Genomic DNA, 25,418 nt, shown 5'->3' with positions numbered 1-25,418 from the left:
GGAAAATCTCTAATTTTCTCTCCATCTCTACAAGTCTCGTTTATTTCAATTATTATAAAAATCATATAATGTAATGTCCATCTGTAGTGGCCATTAGGCAATTCAGTTTAATTTCCTTGAGATTCATCCAAGTTGCAGCATGTATGAGTGTTGTTTTATTAAGTTTTAGATAGCATTCTGTGTATGAATATACCAGTTTTCTTAGCCCTTTGAAATGTATTTAATTTGTGCAAGTTTCTCTGTTTTGTCCAGCTCTGGGTTAACTATAGGTACCCATGAGATAAACTGACATTCAAATCATAGTTTCTTCCCCACTGCTTCAGCTTAAGAATCTGAGAGAGCCAGGCAGTGGTGGCACATGCCTTTAATCCTAGCACTTGGGAGGCAGAGCCAGGTGGATCTCTGTGAGTTTCAGGCCAGCCTGGTCTACAAACTGAGATCCAGGACAGGCACCAAAACTACACAGAAAAACCCTGTCTCAGAAAAAAAAAAAAAAAAAAAAAAAAAAAGAATCTGAGAGAAAGCAAATGGTACAGATGAATTATTTCAACATGTGGCCAGCTCCTGGTACTGCAGCCAGGCTGGACTCCTGCCCATGCATCTTCAGGCTCTTCTAAGAAAACCTTGGCTTTAGCTTGGATTAAGCTCCTTACACCTGAGCATTTTGAGGGGAGGAGGGGGAGAGAGAAGATCCTCTCTGATTGTCAATTTGCCTGTAAATGTCATTATCCATCTGTGACCTTTCCCCCGATGTGATCATTTGTTCATTTGTTTCTAAGAAGGACAAGCCTGAATAATGTCTGATTTATACAATGATGCGAAAAACAGAACGCTATCTGCTAATGTGTCTCCTGTTTGTAACATGACCTTTTTTCCATTAGAGGCTGCAATTTTCCTCTAACAACTGTCAATCTTGTTTTATGATATCTCTGCAGTTGTGTCTGGAGAGAATAAAAAATCCTGTTATATTTCGTTTTTTTTTTTTTTCTTTCTTTCTTGAGAAATGCATTATGGACCAAAAAAAGAAACCTTACTTCTGCCTGTACTGAGCTGAAATTCTTACACTCTGATGATATTCCCATTGATTTCGTCTGTTTAATTAGAATGATTGACACCTTTTATTCTTAATTAGTTGTCTGACTTTGATAAAATGTATTTTCTGCCAGTGCTTTGTCGCCATCCAGTCACATGGTCTTGCCGTCAATTACTTGCTTTTAATCTCCCCTTTTGTCTCCATCTTCCTTTACTTTTAGTGTTTAAAGGAGCCATCACATATGTGTATGGTCATTTCTTAGCATTGTTCATTAAACACTTAAAATACATGAATGGATAAAATTCTTAAAGCTGAGTGTTATCTACTCATTTGAAAAGCCTTTATCTTTGAGGCCTCTCAAATGGGACAGCTCTAAATATTAACCTGCTGTGTCTGAAGCCTGATCCTTCTATTGTGTCACCCTCTGAAATGAAAGGGCATTGTGGACCCAATTGCTTGGACTAAAAAGAGCCTCCCTGAAATACATTACTCATATCCATTTTATTAACGAGTAATGAAAACTTTGTTTCTTGAATGTCCCTTAAATGATTCCATCTTTGTTAATCTCTATAAACATTATCAAGTCATATTTCTCACCAGAGAAGTTGTCAGCCTCTTTTTGAATACACTTGTACCTTTCTCATTCAAATTGTTTACTGTAATTAGCTACAACTTTTTAAAACTCTATGGTTTTTCTTACTAATTATACAAATTGCATATATTAAGAATTCTGGCTTATGTTTTGGAAATTACCATTATGAGTTTATCTTTGCCTCTCTAATTGTAATTGCACATGCTTTAAAAACCATGCAATTGAAAATTTGCTTTTTATAGCCTCTGACTGTTAGGTTGTATTAGAAAAGCTAGCATATTCAAAGATCTTAAATTTTTTCAAATATTTACTTTTAATACATTAGTGGTTTTTTTTTTTTTAAGATAACTGAAGTTTGGAACACATTTCTATAAATGTATATTAATTTGGGTAAAGAGATTAGGATTATATTAAATTAAAATACAATTTTAAAAATGTTGGTATTGCTCAATAGTAAATTGCTTGCCAAGTTAAACTCTCAGCACAAAAAATAATAAAAATAACAATAATAATAACATTTGAATGTAGGCAGACTTAACTAAAGAACAATATCATATTATATATTTAACAAATATAAATATGTTAGTAAAGAATAATAAAATTATAAAATATACATTGAATGACAATATGTGTATAAGTACAAAAAGCTTATATATTTTGATGCTTTTTATTAAATAATAAAATTTTCAGTTAGGAATCTGTGATCCACTCATAATTTCTGAGAATCTTGATGTATACTTTTGTTCATCTCAGAATTATTACTCTGGGAACCTTATCTGTTATTGGACTATATCTCAGATCCTCACAGGTTGAGTATTCTCATGTGATTTACTCTTTATGAGAAATGATAAATATAATTTCTCAGACTAGACATTAAGAGGCCTTGCAGAATTCTGCTCACCTCTACAAAGCATCTGAACCCAACAAGGAGAAAAACATGTTTTGGGTACCTTTACAGTCCAAGATAACGACACACATGGAACTAACCATGAGTCTAACATGACTAGAAACGAGCCAAATTCTGCATGGTGTTCATCAGCTGACTTGGACAGCCTGTACACAAGGAAGAAATAAATGTTTGTGTATGCCAAGAAGACTTTCTGGTTACCTGTTGCATTATTTTCGTGGGTAATCGCTAAGTGCAACATTTGTTATTTTTACTTTGATGTTTCTTAAATTGTTATTTTTCTTCTAACCTTTAAATAGAAGAAAATATTAACAGACCATGACCTGAATTAGGAAAAATACCCAGAAAAAATATTTTGCAAAGTACATGGATGAACTGTACCATCTACCGTTAACGTGAACTATATACAACATTTAAACTTGTACATGAGTGTGTAGTACTGAAAAGAACAAAGTAATATAAGTGCGTACGAACTAGATGTGTATTTCTTTTTTACATAAACCAGTTTAGACAGCTGCAGATCATTGCCAACATGCTGCTTCATGGGAGCATCCAACAGACACAGGTGGCGTTTCTGTTTTTGTTTTTGTTTTACTTTCTTGTCATCATTTTTGTGCATGACTTCTCATGCTTCAGTTTATCAGTTGAATTGGGAACTCCAAGCCAGAATTAAGAATAAAAGCAAAGCATTAAACAATGAGATCAAAAGTTTCCCCAAACATATGAACCCATTTCTAGCTGTTTATGAGCTCTGAACTGGCCATTCAAAAACACTGCATGGCATCTCCATGCACATACATTCTCTCTTTAAAGGGCATGAAGACCACAAATGGATTAACCACATTGACTTATATATGCATACCCATTAAGGAGTTATTGACTGTCCTCACTCATAGAAATCTACCAAATTTATGGCTTTATACTACTGATGATTTTTTAAGTTCTAAATTTTCTATGGCTCAAGGAACAGTTCCCAGAACTTAACATCGTATGAAAATATAGTTGTGAGTATTTTACCTGAGACTTCATAGTCTGTGTGCTCTGTATTTACTTCCTGGTTTCAGACACAGATTACACACAAAGATAGTTCATGATGGTTTCACAGCTTTCTTCATCATGTAACCCTAAGTTAGATACTTGTGGATTGATTATAAATGTTATCAACCCACATTGTTTAGTAATGTTCAAAACCATAGGATACTGTTGATATTTTTAATTGAAAATTCAGTATGTAGTGTTAATCTCTATTTCAACACTTGTGTAGCCACTTTGTTTTTCTTTCTTTTTTTCTAAGCTAAGTCCATAATTTTTTGCTGTTATCATGTTACTCATTGAATAAAATAATATATAGCATTCTATTTAAATTTACAATGCATGTTTGCTCTACTTCATAAAAACGTACTAAATGTTTCCCCATGAATGTCATGTTGATTTGAAGTGGTTATTATTTTATTACTATCAAGCTGAGATATCCCTTATAAAGTAAGATATGTCTCCTAAATTAAATTGAATAATTTACTTAAAACACATGGAGAGTATTCAATAACATTGACCATTATTATAAATAATTTTGGAAATTGGTAATCACCACAAATTTGAAAAAATATGTAAGCTGGATAGCAATGATGATTCATAAGAAACAAAAAGTCATTTAAACATCTGCCCTGGATACTGTCTATGAATGTTGAAGCCATGGGCAGCATCTTCAGGGTGAAACTATACACTCAGGAGCACTAACCCTAGGACTTAACACGATGGTCCTCTTACACATGTAGAGCAAATGCTTGTTCTTCATGTAGTAATTAAAGGAAGTGACTATAGTCCTTCACATACCAGAGAGACTTAAATATCAGTTTAATCCTAACTAAAACCTTGAAATGATCAAAACATAAATGTGAAACAATTCTTTTTTAGTAACTAGCTGAGGTGCTTCATTTTAACAACTCCAGGTTGAAGTGGATAGATGGCTGGCTCCAGTTTAGGCTGACAGAGACTTTCACCTGTGGATGCCATGAGATCACGGAAGTAATAAGACCTCTGTTGTTTCCTAACTAGACAGGAAGCAAGTTTTTCTTCCACTGTACTTTTCCAGAATCCACTAAAAATGCTGATTTTGGGGGTTGGGGATTTAGCTCAGTGGTAGAGTGTTGCCTAGCAAGCACAAGGCCCTGGGTTCGGTCCTCAGCTCTGAAAAATAAAAAAAAAAAGAATGCTGATTTTTACTGTTATGCATGGTCTCTTGGTTGCTGTGATTTTGTGTTAACAGATTGATGTCATAAATACCTGGTTGAGGGTATATCAGTCACACACAAATTCTTTCCCAAGGCAGTGTGAAATTCACGGTCACTTGGTGATTTATGTCTGAGTTGTGAGCACAAACTGGACACAGCCAGAGCACACATTCACAGGTGCTCCTAAAAAAATTTCAAAGCAGATACTGACTTTACTTGAACTGTCCGATATCACAAAATCTAGAATATTTTGTAATGTTTAGCCTCTTGGAGGTGGATATACAATCTTACTTTATTATTCACACACTCTGTATAATTGTCATGGGGTATGTGAAAAGGGAGCATCTTGGTCAGGAAAACCTGTAAAGTAGGCACATAACATGCAGTGATAGAAAATGAAGACAAAGGATTCAAATTAAGAGTGTAATGTTGCAATTAGCCAATACTGATTTCTCCAGCTAACATGGACTCAAAACCTGGATGGCCTAGGAAGGTCTAATAGTATTTTAGTTTCCTCAGTTGAGAAATGAGAATCATGATAGGAACTGAAGTACACATTTTTAGAAAAAAAAATGAATTAAACAACAACATTTTCAGTAAAACTGGTCCTAGTGAAGCCTCAAAAATATGGCTAGCTCTTACGTTTGCATTTCTTAGCGAAATCACTTAAGTCTAGAATTCTCAACTATCATTCCCAGACATAAAAGATGATGCGAAACAGCGTAGACCAACATTCTTGATGTGTGACTCAAAGAGAAGAGTGTTGCCTCTTAGGCACCTGGGAAGCTGGGATGGCAGTAAATTAGATCGGGCTTGCCTTAATACTGTCTGTATGCAATCACACAAGAGCAGGAGAAAACTCACCTTCTGATTAAGTTCTTAATTGTTGTGCAAATAACATGGCAGATATCACATTTCTCCCTAGAAATTTAGTCACAGGTACAGGCAGGAAGCCATGATTTATGATGATCTGCCTGCATCTTTTTTTAACTTCTCCATGAGATAAAAGTAATAGTCACTCTGCAACAATCACATTTTGAAGTTTCCTATTTACCCAAGCTCATGGTATGTTGCATGAAACTCTCTGGATGCTGGTAGACAGCAGAGAGCAGCCCTCCCTCATCCATGTGGCCCCAAAGTGAGACGCAGATGCTCAAGAAGGTCCTGGTATGCTATTGCTGAGCTGGAGTGGGCATCTTCCACATACTATGCTTCAAATCAAAATGTTACTGTTGTTGGTTTGTTATGACCCATTTTAGTTTGCTGCTCAGATTGGCCTGCAGCTCTTAATCTTTATAGTCCTGCCTCCTTCAGAGAGCTGAGACTATAGCATGTGCTAAACACCCTCCCAGGCCACGTGTGTAAACTGTGTTATTCCACATACTTTAAAAAAATCATTAATATAACTCATCACTAAAATTACAATCTATTGTGTGAAACAAAACATGTGAATAACTTAAATGGATTTGTAAATTAATTTTTGAAAGAAGTCACCTCAAAAGTTCCCTAAAATAAATGCTAGCAATTATAGTTCAAACATTACAAAGAACACGAGAGAATGGCCCAAAGAGCCAAGAAGACCTTGAACCAAAATTTATTGAGTATAATGTAGCCTATATATCTTCTAAGATATCTTTTATTTTTCTCTCCAATTCTATTGATGTTGTTATTCAGAAATTTTTTATGGAGAAACAATAATCTATAAACTTTAATTAAGTGGGTTAAATATAATATGAATGCAATTTAAGAATAATTGAACCGCATTTAGGTTGATTTAGGTTAAATTAACTAATCGTTGAGATACAAAGGATACATGCTACTTCATAAAATTCAATCAATAGATGTTGATGTGTTTCAATTATTCTGAGCAACTTCTCTTATCTTTAAGCTAGCCTCTGGTGACTATGAACTAATGTAAAATCTGTAGGTGAGCATTCAAGAATGCTGAGAGCTTGCCTTGTTGCTAGCCCTTCAGTGAGGCTTTTGCTGTGGTAGAAGTACCAGCTTTGTTCAGGCTTTTCAAAGCCCTTTGTTCAAAGGGATGCTCTGATTTTTTTTGCATTTTCCTAGTGCTACACTTTTAACTATGTCACATCAGCTTTAATCTAGGTTGAAAGTTTTGAGTTATATATAGTCTTCCTTTCCATTGATCTGTTTCCTCCCTCCCAGGCTGCCTCCCTGCCCCCCTCTTTCTCCCTCCCTCCCTCAATCCCTTCCTTCCTTTTTTTTTTTCTTATTTTTATTATCTCTGAACAAGGACATTTCACTGACTGTCACAGAAGACTTTCTAAATGAGTAATGCATAGTACTCTCCATCCCACTAAAAACATTCTTGAAGATACTTTGTGAGGTCTTTCTTTTATACGCTAGAATGTTTCCCAGACTCTACCTGCACAGATACTTAACATCCCGCCCCCCCACCACCACCCCAGACAGCAATCTCTTGTTCAGAGAAACACAGGAGGAAAACACACTGCCTGTCAGGAAGAGTGAAGCCATGGGCCTGCTCAGTGCTGTCTTCATCTAAGGCTTGCCACAGCTTCTTCTTTTATTTTATAATCAAATAGCTACTGCCCAAAGAAACCTAAATGAGGGATATGAAGAGAATGATTTTTAGAATATTCAAATGCAGGTTCACAGCCATTCACCACACAGGTTAAAGCATCATTTTGCTTTGATGGAGAAAAGGCTCAGTGGTTAAGAAACATTTTTCGTGCAAAAGACTGAGTTAAGATCCCAGCACCCACGTGGGGGTAGCTCACTATCACCTGTAACATCAGCTCCAAGGCATCCAACATCACCTGGCCTCCACACTCACTCAGCCATACACACATATGTATATAAATAAAGCTTTAAAAGCTTTTTGAAATGATATCTAGCTGCTGAGAACTTTAAATATTAATAGGTATATGTTTCATTCTAGTAATTCCCTTCAACCTGTGCTTTTTCATTAAGACCTCAGCATGAAAAAGTGAGGCTCAATGTCCATGAAGGAGAACAAAGCAATAAACACACATGGGATTTTAACAGATTGTTTTAAAATCCATGTGAAACAACAGCCTTGGAAGCCAAGTCATTAAATCCAACGGAGTCTGCCTGTGCTGGAGGGAATGTGCAGACGGTGTGGCCAAGAAAACAACATGTTGAATTGCTTTACATCAGAAACAAAAATGCCCAGTGCAAGCATGGTACTCCCAGACATGGTAAAGCAATAGTTTAATGCAAAGGAGAAGAGCAGCAGGTAGATCAGGGAAGGTGTGGCACTCTTCCTAGCATCTCCCAAAGGAGGTGAGGTCTTGCACAGAAGCTCTGGATCCTGCATGGGGAAGAGATCCTTAGTAGCATAATAGAGCAGATAGAGGCAGATTTGGGGTAGGGGGGGGGTGGTACCTGGCATCTTCTGTCTCACCAGTTCTTAAGATGCTGACAGAATATACAAAATACCTAAAAGATGGCTAACGTGCTTCTTAAACGCACAGTGCCGGTGGGTTACCTAAGAAATCCATTGATTGAATAAATGAGGCAAGGCAAGTCCAATTACATAAAGAATGGATTCTGACTGCTAGAATAGGAGAAGAAAGAGCAGATGAAGTGGAGTAAGTCTTGGAGCAATGTGTCTCAACCTGTGAGTCCCGACCCCCTTGGGAGTCACATAACCTGCATCTCAGATACTACATTACCATTCATCACAGTAGCAAAATTAGAGTTCTGAAGTAGCAACAAAACAACTTTATGGTTGGGGGTCACTGCAAGATCACAGCACTTGGAAGATTGAGAACCACTCTCTTGGAGAATAACAGCGGAAAAGCAGAAATGACATTAAGACAGGCTTTCTGGCCGGGAGGTGGTGGCGTAAACCTTTAATCCCCGCACTCAGGCGGGAGGCAGAGCCAGGTGGATCGCTGTGGGATGGTCTGTATGTCAAATGTGTTTCTGTGATTGGTTAAAATAAAGTGCTGATTGGCCAGTAGCCAGGCAGGAAAGACAGGGTAGGCGGGACAAGGAGGAGGAGAACTCTGGAAAGTGGAAGGCTGGGTGGGGAAACACTGCCAGCCTCTGCCAAAGGATTATGGGGCCCAGGAGGCTTGGTGGCACCTGGAGAGAAGATCTCCAACTACAGTGGATCTTTGTGAGTTCGAGGCCAGCCTGGTCTACAGAGCGAGATCCAGGAAAGGTGCAAAGCTACACAGAGAAACTCTGTCTCTAAAAACCAAAAAATTAAATTAAATTTTAAAAAGACAGGCTTTCTGCTACGTCCACTGCTGACTCAGTTTATGTACTTCTATGGCATACTCAGTCCTCAGCACCGCACCTGGAGTTTATCGATTCCAAATCTTAAATCTGCTAAGTTTCACTTAACATGTCGGGACTTAATTATATCTTATCAGCAATGGAGCAAAAATTAATTTTCAAAACGTAAGAATATTCCTGTTTAAGGAGGAGCCATTTGCCACAGAATCTATACTTCCTCTTAACTGCCTCTGAGCATAACTTTCTACTACTCCTCAATTCCATATGTGACATTATTCTAAATATCAAACTGGTACCAGAAATTAAAGGTAGTATACACATATAAGGTAGATAATTTAAATAGCCAGAAAATTATGTAGAAGGGACTAGTTTGGTATTGAAGCATACAGAGTATTAATATCACTTACTAGTTTGTGTCTGCTAAGATGATTCATTTATACTGCAGCAGTATGACACCTTTGAATTCTGACATAAATATGGATCCCTAACGCTTTCCAAACTGCATTTTTATCATTGCAGCCTGATGCCTATTGAAAGCCATAGATAGTATCAACCTGGCCATGACCTATTAAGTTTATGACAATGGAAATGCTGCAAGCAGTGGTAGATGTTGCACTCACACCTCAGAAGATGACAGAAATTTTAAGCAGCAAATTTTGATGCTTTCTATTGAGGGGCTAGGAATGAATAAGTCCATCCAAATGAAGTTGGCTTTCACACAATGCTATTTAACCCTAATATAGAAGACCGGAACCTGTCCTTAGTGCATGAGCTGGCTTTTTGGAGCCTGGGTCCTATGCTTGGACACTTTGCTCAGCCTGGATGAAGGGAGGAGGGGACTGAACCTGCCTCCACTGAATCTACCAGGCTGATCTGAATCCCCAGGGGAGTCCTTGCCCTGGAGGAGATGGGAATGGGGGGTGGATTGTTGGGGGGGGGCGGGAGAAGGGAGGACAGGGGAATCCATGGCTGATATGTAAAATTAAATTAATTATAAAATTAAAAAAAATAGTAGTCAAGGTTCAAAAGGATGTGACAAACAAAAATAAATAAACCTCTATATATTACTTGGAGAAGGTCCTGCCAGCAGTAAGGAGGATGAGATTATGAGTTTGGAATGAAACTTATTTCCAAAAGTTTATCAGAAGTAATGTTTAGTAAGAACAGTTTCTACAAAAGCCCTTCCTCTACAAAAGTGCACCTGAAATCTGTGACATCTGCCTTTTGTTTGGGAGAATAAAAAATGTGACATATGTACATCATAGATTTTTTCTTAGCTATGATGAATAATTTTTTTACATTTTCATAAGAAAAATGGATACAACTCAAGATTATTGTGTTAAGTGAGATAAGCCAGTATGATGAAAATAAATGTTGCATCTTTTCTCTCATATGTAGAAACTGGGTGGAGGTATGAAATTAAAAGTGGGAATACTGAGGATATACAAGGGAAAGAAGCATAGGAGGATGAACTAGGGAGGACAGAAAAAAACAACAGGATGGGTTAATGTAACAAAGCATATGGATGGACAGAAACACCGTAATGGAGTCACTAACTCTGTATCATCAGTATATGCTTACAATGGAAAGGGAAAGGATTTGCAGCCATGAAATCTCATCTTTTAGACTTATTCTGTGAATAATCACAAGAATGTTTTAATTGGACTCTGTAATGTCCGTATTTTTAAAGCCAGCTCTTATACTCTTCCCTTACAGAATATCTGGTGAAAGTAAATGGCAGTTTCCATGGAAGGGAGTGTCAGTCTCTCAGCTAGCCACATTATCACAAGAGGAATGATGGTGTGCATGTGCTCTGTTAGCTCTTCCTCACCCAGTCCTTTCAGTGAAGTTCACAAGAATGCTTATAGATGTGCACCATCCAAACGGAATGAGAAAAAGATGGCAGCATAATTTCATTTCCCGCTTTCAATTTTAAGACTGTTGCAGACTTTTTACTTAATTTACTTAAAATATCTAATTTTGTTCCTTTGAAAATTAAAGGAGGAATTCAACATGGTTTATTTCCCCTCCTGAGAGAGACCTTTTCAGCAATAGTTATTTAATAATCCCATATGGTAAAAAAAATTAAATAAACAAACAAACAAACAAATAAAACCACAATCCATAGTTTTTAATAAAAAGCCACACCGTGAAGACTTTGGGTTGTCAGCTAGCTCTAAGTTGTATGAAAGGAACATTTCTGTTAGGGAAAGGGAAGTAGATTTTTAAAACAACAGGAAAAAATGTTAACACTTGAGTTCCTCAGCACACAGGAGGGACGAATTGGAGCTGTTTCTATTTTTATGGTTTGGATACCTTGTTTCTAAGTGCTTGGGGGTTTCTTCCTCAATAAGTGGGTATAATTGTGAATTCATGTGTTTGTGAAAACAATGCTTTCAGTTTCTCATTCATATATTTTGCATAGCAAGCTGATATCCAATGCAACGTATTAACTGCTTATGTTTTCAACTACTGAAATGTATGTTTTTATCACAGCTTTAAAGTAAAGGCTTGGAACAAAAGGCATTCTTTTTAAATAGACATGTGAGGTTATGTACTTTGTAATTTATAATCAACATAGCCAAACTAACTGAAATACTTGAACAGAACCTTTATTCCATCAACCCTTCCCTCTGGTTGTGCTACAAATAGGGATTGCATTAGCTTACATGTCCAGGAAACTGTATCTTGATTCAGCTACTACCATATTTGCCTTTATAGACTTATCAGGAAGAGTTAAGTTGATTTTTATCTACCTTTTGAAATAATTACACTTTTTCACTAAGCTCCTCCATATAAAACTTATCATTTAAAGAGAGAAGAATTGTTATTTACACAAAGTTACTTTGAAAACATTGGCCTCCAGAGATATTTGTAGGGATAACCTACAGTTTTATTTTCATACTTTATTCACTTATGCTTATGCCATTTTCTATGTTTCTATGTTACAAATATCCCTGTCACCAAGTATAAGAATTCCCCTGTTAAATCTGTAACATTTTTTAATGTCACACAAACTTGGATCAGTTTACAGATCCTGCAGAGCTGTATGCTTGCAAGACAGATTTTTACAGACATGTGTTTCTGCATGTCTTGTGAGGACAGACACACTTTGTCATTTTATTATAGCCATATTTTTTTTAGTTCATTTGCACAGCAAACTTCCTCAGAGAATAGTTTCCCTTTCTGGAGTACAGGGAAGATATGATGTCCACTATAGTAAAGATATAAATATGCTGTCTGTTAAATGACCTAAGGATTTTAAAACTCAGGGTCCTTCAGACATACCAAAGCATATGTGCCATCAACCTGGTGATTTGTTATCCCATAAGTTATGGAACTAAGAAGAACCAAGGCTATCACGTAGCTTATCGTGGATGTCTACTGTGTCATAAATCCTTTGTAGAGTCAACATTTCCCGGCCTCCTGTGTGAATCCACAACACCTTTACAGTCTGATTTGTTTGTGAGGTGGAGTTACACTCACTTCCATTCCTTACACACAGGTTCTAAAATCCTTAAAGTTTCATATTGTTTTATAGCTGCACCAAACTTTAATACTGTGACTTTTTAAAAATATTTCAGTCTATCTGATTATGTGAAATAATGTGGATTTAATTTCTATTTCATTGATTCATTGTGAGGACTTAGCTTTCCCTAATTAATTAGTTTTATTGGAGTTTCTTCATCTGTGAAATACCTATTATCTAAGTCATTTTGCTACTGAATTCTGTTTCTTGTTTACTTTTAGGAATTTTAATATATTCAGTTTATTGAAAGCTCAGGCTTATACATCCCTCTGTAATGGGGGATGTTAAGGAGAGCAGACATTTTTATTTAAATTTTTTTTTATTTTACATATCAACCCCAGTTTGCCCTCCCTCCCCTTCTCCCTCCAATCTTACCCCCATCCCACCCCTATCCACTCCTCAGAGTGGGTAAAACCACCCTTGGGAGTCAACAAAGTCTGGCATACCAAGTTGAGATAGAACCAAGCCCCTTCCTGCAAGAACAGACTTCTAAAATATATGATTTTATTAATTTTTTGAGAGTTTCAGACAATGAATTTTGATCATCTTCACCCCTACTGCTCCCACTAACTCCTTCTAAGTTCACCCTTACCTCTAACTCCTCCCAATTTCTTGTCTTTTTTTTAAATTAACCAACAAGATCCAGTTTGTCCTGGCCTTATATTAATGGGTGAGGCATTGACCTACCAGGGGCTACAACCTTAAAAAAAAAATCACTCTCCTTCCCTAGAAACTATCAAATGCCCATAGTTCCTCTGTCAGTGGTGGGAGGTGTAGACATCTCCACCATTCATAGTAGAATATTGACTGCAATCCTATGGACTCTTGGGCAGGCAACCACAGGGCTGCAGTGAATTCATGAGTGCAGAGCTGTTGTCATTGCCAGAAGACAATGTTTCTTTTGATGCTCCCAGATTTATGGCTTTTATAATCTTCTGCAATAGGTTCAGAGCCTTGAGATTGGGGTGGGGCTTATAGATTCCCTATGTGGCTGAGCACTCCACTGACTATCATTATCTGTACAATGATCAGTTGTGAGCTTCTGTTTTAACCATAGTCAGATTCATCTCCTCTATTTTGTCTTTTTTTTATTCCTATGTATTTATTTATTAAATTTAAATACAACTACATCATTTTCCTCTTTTTCTTTCCTTTCTCCAACTCCTTCTATGTACCTCCTCCATCTCCATTTAACTTCCTCCGATCCATGGCCTCTGGACAGTTTTTATTAATTGTTGTTACGTGTGTGTGTGTGTGTGTGTGTGTGTGTGTGTGTGTGTGTGTGTAATATATACTTACATACTTCTAAGATTGTAAATATAATCTGATTAGTATGTATAATATTACTTGTATGTAGCTGGAGTTTTCCTGCCTGGCCCACAGTCAGGACAAATCTCTCTCACCCACCAGTCCCACAGTCGCTCAGACCCAACCAAGTAAACACACAGAAACTTATATTGTTTACAAACTGTGTGGCCATGGCAAGCTTCTTGTTATCTACTTCTTCTGTCTTAAATTAACCCATTTCTATTAGTCTATACTTTGCCACTTGGTTTGTAGATTAGTGGTACCTTATATCTTTCTTGTCATGGTGGCAGCTGGCAGTGTCTCTCTGACCCAGCCTTCCACCTCCCAGAATTCTCTTCTCACTTGTCCCGCCTATACTTCCTGCCTGGCTACTGGCCAAACAGCATTTTATTTATACAGAGTGATATCCACAGCACTTGTATACATAGATTTTCAGGACTGGCCACTTGGTAGTGTATATGCAATTGATATGCTATTCTCTGGGGAAGAATGTTTCTCCCATTCCCAGAATTCCTGAGTTGTCTGTAGTTCTTTGTCTAGGATGGGATTCTGTGAAAGTTCCCCCTCCATGTTAACCCAATTATTTGTGTCATTGTTATTTGGGTCTTATTTAGGCAGCCATTATGATGAGACCTCATGGGTGCAGTTTCCCTGACATTTCTAGGAGGTGCAATCACACAACAGACCTCTAATTTTGTCTTTTAAGGTTAAACTTCCTGGGACTGACTTCTCTGTGTAATACTTAAATAAGGATCTTATATATGCTTTCATTCTGTACACTTACTTCTTTGATAGCATATTCTCTTCCCTCTTCTGAATATAGCTCCAGTGATTACATATGAAATAGTCTCTTTTTAATTCTAGTATTTTGTTTGTGCTTTTTGAGACAAAATTAGTGAGAAACATGAACAGAACACATATTGTAGATTTCCATTTTCAGAAATCTAACAGTAGAAATATAAGAACAATAGGAGTCCAAGTTTCAAGTTAGGATTAATCCACCAATGAAAAACAAATCAGTATTTACATGAACGTATGTACACACACACATATATATAGTATATGGATACAATATATATACAAATGTGTGTGCATATAAGAAATTCATACATATGTGTGTACAGAAATGAGTCAGAGAGCATTACCATGTGAAGATCTGTAAATCCACCATTCACATTAGTAAGTGGAATTCCTATGTTGTACTCAGCTGCTCACCACCAAGGCAAACCTGGACTTTGATTCTTAACACTTTGAGACAAACAAAAATGAAAACCTAAGACCAGTGGAAACTAGGGAATTTTCTCCACCTTTATCTGAGCTATCAAAGGATTTCACAGTCAAAGGGTGAATGGCCTTGTTTGATGCCCTTAGGAGCATGTCAGAACAGAGGTATGTCTCTAAAAAACTGTGTCTTTGCCTTTAGCCTCAAACATCCCCCAGCAGGAGAATTTTAAGTCACATGATCAGCACATAGTTAAAAAAATACTAAGGGCATATATTACCACAAAAAAGAGTATATGTAATATATTTCAGGTATGGACAGCAATAGAAAGTATTATAAATAAACTATGCCTATTACCTGTCATCTGTCTATCATCTATATTATTGGATTTAAGAACAATAAAAAAGTCTATGAGAATTGGATAAGCCAGTAAAATATGTTAAATAAACAAAACCTCCACTTGCAACAGTAAATAAATCTATAGTGTCCTATGAAGAACTCTGATGAATAAAATGCAATGATTTAATTAATAAAATTTAAATTGTTAATAAAAATCAGTCACATGAATCAGACATTAAGAAGAGATATTATTTACATGAGAGAAAATCAAATATACATATAAGAGGGAAGGAGGGAGAATGTGAGAGATTGAAAGAAAGACCAAATGATTCTATATCTATGCAGACAAGCCCAAATTCTCAATTACTAAATGCTTCCTTGTTTATGTTTATGACTAGATAAGACTCAATATTCTTTTCTCATTTTCAATTCCAAACTAAACACTTATGATAAATGAACATTATTAATAAAGCATCTTATGGATTTTTGTTCAATTTCATTCATAGGATTAATCAAGTTCTTGTTTCTAGCCAATTAATAGGTTCTCTATAAATAAATGTAGAAATTTGTTCAGTGTTTTTAGGTATAAAAGAAACTTATTATTCTTCATTTAGCAGACTTCCTCATGTTGAACAATTCTTGACTATTGAGGGACAAGCCAAATGGGATGTCGTATGACAGGAACTAATGAATTAGTTTCATGTATGAGCAGCTTTCCGTTCTCAACTGCTCTACTGGGTTATTTTTAATTTTTAAAAGTTTAACAGAATGGAATCACTAGAAGAGGTATTTTTAAAATAAAGCTCTGAAAGAGTCTTTACTAAGATCACATTTGGTTTATTGGTATCTTATATTTCTGTTCTGTAAAATTGTCTGACCTAGGCTGGAGAATGTATCTCAGTGAGCACTTGCCATCATGGGTGAGGTCCTGAGTTCAGTACCTATTGCCCCAAAAACCTAATCATAAAATTATCTGAGTGTCGTGTGTTCAGTGTAGAATGCTTTATGATATTTCTTCCTTTTTCAGCTTGCTACAGTGATGTTTTAATTCCTTTTGCTCAACTGGAACAATTTATTTCAAAGGAGTTGATATGTGCGTCCTCCAGAATGCAGTGGCAGATACCTAACTTACTATCTTATTAACTACCAAACATCATTCTTTTGGAACTGTCCTCTGATTACTTAGAAATCAATCCTTTCCACTGGCATTTACTGTATCCCTCTGGATCTCCTTTGTCATTTTAATTTTTTAGTTTCATGTATAACTTTTGGAAATCATTTTATAGTTATTTTTATTTCAGTCCTTATTATATATCTGTTTATAATGGACTTAAAAAACTAAGGAAATATTCTTCTTTGCATTATAACTCCCATACCTGCAATTCATCCTAGAAACTATTAGGTATGCACTACCTATATTTGTTGACATGATAAAGATGTTTCAGTTGTTTAAGAATCTAATACACCATCAATAATGTATGTTAAATGTAGTTCTATATACCCTTCTTCAAACATCAAATGATGGTCTTTGTTTGAACTTTTCAACTCTCAATATAAAATGATCCATTAAAATCAATTGAATCTATTTAATTAACCTCATAATTTTGCAGCTATCAGGAAACATCTGCAAAAGTCTTTATAAAATATATGTATAAAATATAGATATATAGTATATGTTTTAAAATATGAAATGTTTAATAAACTCCCAAAATGAAGTTTAATTATACTTCCACACTACTTTTTGTTTTCTTAGAACAAAGCAAGTAACTTTAAATAAGGGTTAAAAACATTATTATACAATCGTTTTGATTTCAGGCTGGACAGCAACGTTGGTGGGAACAGGAGATTAAAATAAATGGGAATATTCAAAAGGGAGAACTCATTACATATAACTTGACGGAACTAATTAAACCAGAGGCTTATGAAGTCCGACTGACCCCTCTCACTAAATTTGGTGAAGGAGATTCAACAATCCGTGTCATCAAATATACTGGTGAGGAGTTTTTTGTTTTTTTTTAAATTTTCACAAGTATTTATTTGTATAAGAAATTTTGTAGAATATTTATTTTAATACAGGTCCTCATATTAAGGTGACCCCAACCATAAAATTATTTTTGGTGCTATTTCATAATTGTGAGTTTGCTACTGTTAATGAATCTTAATGTAAACATCTGATACGCAGATGGTCTTAAGTGACCCCTGTGAAATGGTATTTGATCCCCTAAAGGGGTTGCAACCCACAGGTTGGGAACCACTAGTCTAAATGTTCTTGGTAAGGGTGAACATGCTTATTCTACATGTTTGTGTGGTTTTGCTTTATTAGGAATTTGCAAGTTTAAGCAGTGACTAGCTAGACACTAGCAAAATAATAATAAAAAAAAAGTGATAAAACAGAATTTTCACAAGTTATTTTACCAGCCAATTGTAATTCTGGGAAGAATCAGTGAGACTGCTACATCCAGAGTAGAAACATTTCTTTTTAGTTGTTAGTAAAACTTGAAAACTTTATTTCCCCCTTCAATAGAAATTGGTTGGCATTTTTATGGGAGATGTAATTGTTTTTCTCAATGATATTTGTTTTGCTTGTTTTGTGCACAAAAAGTACAATGTATCATGTCCCTTAAGATACGGCAAATCTATGTTCTGAAATTCCTGTACGTATGTGTGTATTTTAATTTAATTAAACGAAGTGGTATTGATGTATTTGTTTCAGACACATGACATGATTTGAGAATTTCATTATTTCTATATGTCAAATTGTTTTTAGTAAAAATTGATGTGACAGAAAATATAAATATAACCTCTGAATACTTGCTTGCATTCTTAATTCACCTAGATTATAAATTATTTTACCAATGACTTCTCTTTGATTTCTGGGTTTGTTTAGCACTGCTTGAGGTATAAATATTTAACAATGCCATTTCTTGGAAAATGATCTACTCCCCTGTGATCTTTAACATTGATTTTGTGGTACTTTGATGTTCTTAATATAACCTCAAAGTAAAATGCAATCCATCCCATAGAGCAAAATGGATTACATTAGGTTTGGAAGAAACTATGGGATTCTGAGTAGACTAGTTAGACTTTTATTTACACTCAACATATAAGCCTTGCTAACATTTTTCTTTATTTCTTTCGTTTTTCCTTTCTTTCAGCACCTGTAAATCCTCATTTGAGTAAGTATATTATTTTCACTTAAAATCATATTATATTACATAGTGAAGAAAAATTAATTACATATAAATATACAAAAATTAGGTTAAAAACTGTTCTTACTTGGTATAAAACCATGATTTTAAACCAGTAAAATTGGCATTGTGTATGCACTTCCAAGTTCAGAGGATATGGTTTTATCAGAGAATGAAAAACAAATAATTTGATAATGATAACAGATGCATATCAGATGCATATACATTTAATAAATCAGGAAACATGAAGTCATTTTCCCAAACTAGTTACCACTCACTGCTCTGTAATTATGAGATTCATCTCAGTTTTTGTGAGATGTCCCTTGTGTGTTTCATTTTGCTGTCTTGTTCCTTTGATTTTCTGCCTTTTTCTCGTAAAGACCAAGGTTACTTATTAAAGCCATTTCCTGTAATAATAATTATTGTTGTTAGTGCATGTGTATGCATAATGTATGTACATGGTGTGGGTGGTGGCGAACAAGTGTTCCAGTTTGCATCTATGGAGGTCAGAGGACAACTTGCCGGAGTGAATTATCTACTTCTGCCATGGTATCATGGGTTTTACCTCAGGTCACCATGCATATGCTGCAAGTGCTTTTACTCAATGAACCATCACATGAAACCCTGACTATTTATGAAGTTTGTATTTGAGTCTTTCCCTATACATGACATTATTTTACTTTAACATTGCATTTATTAAAGGCAGTGTTTCACTATATAGTCTAGAGTAGACTAGAACATAGACTCATATTCATACCATCCTCACCACCTGAGTACAGGTATTTCAAACAATGCATCACCATTTCTGGACACAAATCACTAAATTTACATACATTTAAGTTCAGTATATTTGATTTGGCTTTGATCTTGAATTCTGAATTTTTGTTTCACATTAAATTTTATAAATACATGAAGATTAGTGTGTATAAACCTAAAAATCAGTGCTACACATAAAAACATCCCACATTCATTACCTAGTAGAAGCAGTTTGAAGGGAGCAGGACTCATGTTTTCATGCTATAATAAGGATATTGTTGGTTATGGCAGGGAGGCATGGCTCTGGGATCTGAAGTCAGGAAATAAATATATGGGCGTTGATGCCTATCTAGTTCTCCCCTTTTCCCTTTCAGTCATGATCCAAGCCCATATTCAGGGTGGATATTCTCTCCTCTGTTAAACCTCTATTTAAAAACCCTAAGAGAAAGTACCTAGATGTGTTCCTAGGTGATTCTAAATCTAGTCATGTAGACAATGACAATTAGCCATCACACATCTCTGTCTCTGCAAACCATTTTAAAATAAGAAGAAAATTTACTATGAAAGCCTAATCTCAACATCAGTCCTTGAGAACACTTTATTTTTCAGTGTAAAGCTAGATATTTGCAGGTTTTAAGGCACTGAAAAAAAAAATCAGTTGATACATTTAGGTCATGGAGTTCCTGGCTTCTTATTTATAATTTGTTAAATTATTTCCTCACCATATTTTAACAGATTTGGGAAAATACAATAAAATGTTGGAGATCATGTAATGTAGAATATTTAAATTTTCTTTGCACATCTTTGTCTTACTTCCATTTCTATTGCTATGGAGAGACACCAGGTCCAAGGCAACTGATAAAAGAAAACATTTAATTTGGATTCATGGATCCAGAGGGTCATAGAGTCTATAAATATCAGGTGGGTAGCATGGCACCAGGCAGGAGCAGTAGCTGAGAGCTTACATCTGATCTACACACATGAGGTGGAAGGGCGTGGCACACACACTGGAATGAAACCTCAAAGCCCGCCCCCAGGAACACGCCTCCTCCAACAAGGCCGCACCTCCTAATCCTCCTCCAACAGTTCCACCACCTGGGGAGCGAACATTCAAACAGATCAAGTCATGTTGGCCATTCTCACTCAAACCAACAGTTTGAGAAAATCATGTTATAATCAGAAAGCTATCAAAAATTGAACATGTGGTCAACTGTTACTTTTCTGCCTTTGAGAAATCCCTATACTCCTTTTTTTCATATTTATGAGACCTTTTAATATCCAGTATTACACTTTTGCTGTTTATGTAGTTCAGTGAATGTCTATTATCTTTCAAATATTCTTTATTGAATAAACTTTATATGAACAATCTTCTTTGCACATATGTGTAATTATCCAATTTAAAGTGATAGAGTAATAATAAAATTATTTTATACTGTTAAAATGTCACTTTCCTACACCTTTAGTCCCAGCATTCAAGAGGCAGAGGCATACAGGTCCCTGAGTTCGAGGCCAGCCTGGTCTACAGAGCAAGTTCCACACAGAGAAACCCTGTCTTGAAACACTCCCCCCCAAAAAGTCACTTTACTTGCTTTTTTTAAAAAAGGTTTTTACCAGGTCTTTTTTAGAGAATTGTCTTTATTTGATATATATGAGTGTTTTGCCTGGATGTACATATATGTGCCATGTATGTGCTGTTTCCTCAGAGGACAAAAGACAATGTTAGACCCCCTGGGACTGGAGTTTCAGATGGTTTGGAGCCACCATGTGCAAGCTGGGAACCAAACTTTGTCCCCTGGAAAAACAGCCAGTAATCTTGACTGCTTAGCCATCTCTCCAGCCCCATCATACTTAATTTTAAATAACTCAGAGCATAAGTTTTTGCAAGAATTCTGAAAAACATCTTTCCATTTGTTCTTTGACCTTTTTTTCTTCAAAAGTAAAATATGACACTAAACAACTGAAGATCTTACAGTCTCTTTTGAGATCAAAACTCTCAAGTAAAGGAACTATGCATTGTTCCTAAAAGACAGCAGGAGAAATTAGCATGTAAATTGCCACCATACATCACAAATGTTATATTTTTTACTGAAAGCATTCTAAGATCCTGTCTTCTTTCATTTAAAGTCAGTATCGGAAATCTGTGCCTGAAAGACATGATGTTGGACTGGAGAAATGGTCCATTGGTTAAGACCATTGACTGCTCTGCCAAAGGAGCTGAGTTCAGTTCCCTGTCCCTCTATCAGGTAGCTCACAACTGCCTCTGACTCCACCTCTTCTGGTTCCATGAGCACCCCAACATTGAAGATACACACACACACACAGCCAGGCACACACACACAAACACTCACACACACACTTATGTAAATAAAAATAGTTTTTTAATAAAATATTTTATGTAGACTATTGTCTTTCTAGAACATATCCATCTAGATAGACTATAAATAAATATACAGATACACAGTAACTTTTTAATCTAACAAAAATGTACTAAAGGTAAAGAAAAAGGCTTCACTTAACTTGTTGGGTATATGATCCCGACCAAGTTCCCCCTTCCTGAGCATATCTAATGGATCTACCCCTTTGCCAGGGTGCTAGGGACTCCAGCGAGAGAATCCTTAGATGTTTTTCTCTGTGAACTTCAGCGAAGCTGGGGTCTGTGTGGACTTTATTTTTAACAAGGAAAGCTGACTGAACTAAAGTTTCCTCATTTGTGAGACTCATGGTGAAGAGTCCTGAGATTTTGCAGCGTCCTTACTTTGTTGAATGGAAGAACATGCACCACATTTAATCTTTTCTCCATTGGTGCACCCAGCTTGTGTTTCGCATTGAACACACCAGCTTATCTGTGTGTGCACTTTTTGAAGCAGGGGATGTCCCGGTGAGAAAATCTTCTATTATAAAACCACAAACACCCATATTTAATAGCAAGTTGAAAAAGTCACTCTCTGAACTCAGGTTTGTTTCTGAACTCAGCATATGGCGGGCATCAAAACTTCCCAGGCCTTCCTCAGGCTCTTCATGGAGTTATTTCATAAAATTCACCTCCAGTGGATTTCAGACATCTGGCGAACCACATTCAGCTCAAGCATGAGTGATGATTGCTTCAAAAGCAATTTACTGTCGCCGGGCCCCAAGCAAACGTACAGCTTGGCAGATGTGTGTGGAGAGCAGTGCTGGAAGGACAGGGCAGAAAAAATGACGCGCTCCAGGTGTACATGTTTAAAATGCCATAGGTGAACTCGGAAGACTCATTTTCTTTACTGCTGTTTCTTAAGACGAGGTCTTCTCTGTAGTGAGGTCTCGCGTGGGATTTACTGCACGCTTGAAAGTTATGGCGGTTCTCTCTATATCTATCTATCTATCTATCTATCTATCTATCTATCTATCTATCTATCTATCTATCTATCTATCTCTCGGGTTTTTCGAGACAGGGTTTCTCTGTAGTTTCAGAGCCTGTCCTGGAACTCGCTTTGTAGACCAGGCTGGCCTCGAACTCACAGAGATCATCCTGCCTCTGCCTCTGGAGTGCTGGGATTAAGGGCGTGCGTCACCGCTGGCAGTTCTTCTGCCACAGCTTCCTGCGTGCTGGGGTTATAAATGTGTGCCACCACTCCCGTTTTAGAAACTTTTATCTCCTAATTGACACTTCTGCCTCAACTGTTTCAATGCATTTAAAAAAAAGTTAGAAAAATTCTCCAGCCGTAAGGCAAAAATAAGTGAATTGTTTTATTATTTTGGGTTGTCTGATTGCTTCTAAACAAAAGATTTGGGCCTTAATTGTGTAGTAAGATGTTGGTTTAACATAAAATAAGATGTTATTCTTCAAGGGAACCCTCTCCCAGAAGAGGATGATGGATATACAGGGAGAGGGAGAGATAGGATCAACGGGCATTGTATGCACATATGGAAATGCCAGAATACAGCCAATTATGATGTAAAATTAAAATAAGCTAATAAAATCATTACTCTTTTTCACCAAAATGGTAATAGTTTTGTATGTAGTAATAGCTGCCATCAAGGTTTTGATGTCATCACTGCACTATTATTACATTGTAATATTTGAATGTTTTTTCTAATAAAGCAGTACAATGCTTGATCTAATTAATATTCATTGTGTTAATTAAAATGTGTTAACAGGGGAATTTCACTGTGGATTTGAAGATGGTAATATTTGTTTATTCACCCAAGATGATACTGATAATTTTGACTGGACAAAACAAAGTACAGCAACAAGAAATACAAAATACACTCCTAACACGGGGCCCAATGCAGACCGCAGTGGTTCCAAAGAAGGTATGGGGGGTTTGCAGAGCTGTGCACACAGCACCTGGAGAGCTGGAAATGTTCTCAACCTGAAGCACAAGTTGGCAGTGAGCTATGTATTTGAGAATCAAAGGGTAAAACATTATATTTTATACATACTATCAGCAATTCAGATATTTCCAAAGTGTGGTCATTAATGTTTTCTTACACTACAGTGATAAATGTAGTTGAGAGATCAGTGTGTTATTATTTTTGTGCTAATCCATCTCTAAAATGATCATTTCTCTCAGTTCTTTATGTGTTTTTTTTTTTTTTTTCTGTTAAAGTTGTGATTAATTGTATATAGCCATTCAGGTTTTATAAATGAGATTTTAACCATGTTATCAACTTTTACTTTGAATCCAAATAGTAACATTTTATGTTTCCTCATAAGAATGTGCTTCAACACTTACCTCTCCTACTTACAGGTTTTTATATGTACATTGAGACATCTCGACCCAGACTGGAAGGCGAAAAGGCTCGACTTCTCAGTCCTGTATTCAGCATAGCTCCCAAAAATCCATATGGACCTACAAACACTGCATATTGTTTCAGTTTCTTCTACCACATGTATGGGCAACATATAGGTAAGATAACAAAATGTTCTATTTTCTGTTTACTAATCCTAATAAAGCTTTTCACACACTGCATGAAAACAGTTTTAGTCATATAATACTATAATTTAGTTTTATATGACTTGCCTACAAAGTGCTAGGTAAGACACTAGAGATGACCTCCCATCATACAATTCAGACAAGAGTTTGCAGATTCCAAGCATCATTGCTTCTTTGGATCCTGATGGCAGCCCATCAATAGAGTACACATTTTATGCACGCTTCTATGAATCTGGCATGTCATAATTTAGGTTTCCTTTCCTAAGATTGAATAATATATATATATATATATATTAATATATAATATAATAATATATTAATGATGACAAAAAGAAATATTGTCACATGAACAAGTCCTTTTAGCATCATCCACATATTAATAATAGTGTTAGTATTGTTTCTATGTTAATGCAATACACTAACTAGAGTTTAAGAACATTGGGACCTTGAAGGGAATATAAAACTAAAGCATCTATATACCTTTGGATACTTCATACAGTAGTAATGAAACTTATCATGACTCATGACGCAACTCTCCTGAAAAGAGTAACATGTAGCTACAAATGGATTTCATACACTTCAATGGGAGCAAATATTGTCCATGTGTCCAGTTTTTTTGTGTGTGAAATGCTGAAGTCCAGAAGCCTGATTATCATATTTATAAAAGATTAGCCATTAGACAGTACAGTTAATACAAAGGACTGATCTACTGATCTGCATGTTTTGGAAGCATATGACTTGAGATGATATAAACCTCTAGATTTTATGTGAAAAACAGAAAACAGTTATATCTGCAGTATATATAAACTGGTCAATTGTGAAAACTGGGATGACCTTACTTTCTTGATATGTACTAACAAAAACAATGTAAGTATGCATTTTTTGGTATAAACTACTAAAATTAGTCATAGTGTATATATAGCAGCCATCATATCATTTAAGCTACTATCCTCACTGTAAAAGTGAGCATCATGGTCCATTGTTTATGGGGAAGAAAACTGAACCTCACAAGATTAGTGTGGGTGGATCTGTCATGCTAGTCACTCACTATCATGTCTGAACTATACCATTGTTCTTCACAGTAGAGCAGCAAGTGACAAGCTTGGAGAGATAGCAAGTAAAGTGAAAAGTGCCCACAACCTGAAA

General features: G+C 36.0%; 1 protein-coding gene across 3 annotated transcripts in view; it reads left to right on the top strand.

The window, feature by feature from the left end:
• The window catches only part of Mdga2 (MAM domain containing glycosylphosphatidylinositol anchor 2), an 818,335-nt gene that overhangs the window by 721,523 nt on the left and 71,394 nt on the right, over nt 1-25,418 (top strand). For all 3 annotated transcript variants that reach the window (XR_004946565.1, XR_004946564.1, XM_036206646.1), the window contains exons 11-14: nt 17,228-17,405; nt 18,568-18,588; nt 23,494-23,649; nt 24,087-24,245. Coding sequence is in view for 1 of the 3 variants with exons in the window: in XM_036206646.1 (XP_036062539.1) it covers nt 17,228-17,405; nt 18,568-18,588; nt 23,494-23,649; nt 24,087-24,245 (514 nt within the window). In the remaining 2 variants the exon portion in view is untranslated. The remainder of the gene's footprint in view (nt 1-17,227; nt 17,406-18,567; nt 18,589-23,493; nt 23,650-24,086; nt 24,246-25,418) is intronic.

Source organism: Onychomys torridus, chromosome 14, assembly GCF_903995425.1.
Source record: "Onychomys torridus chromosome 14, mOncTor1.1, whole genome shotgun sequence".
NCBI lineage: Eukaryota > Metazoa > Chordata > Mammalia > Rodentia > Cricetidae > Onychomys > Onychomys torridus.
Note: the sequence above shows the minus strand (reverse complement) of the source record. Positions and strands in the feature narration are given on the sequence as shown.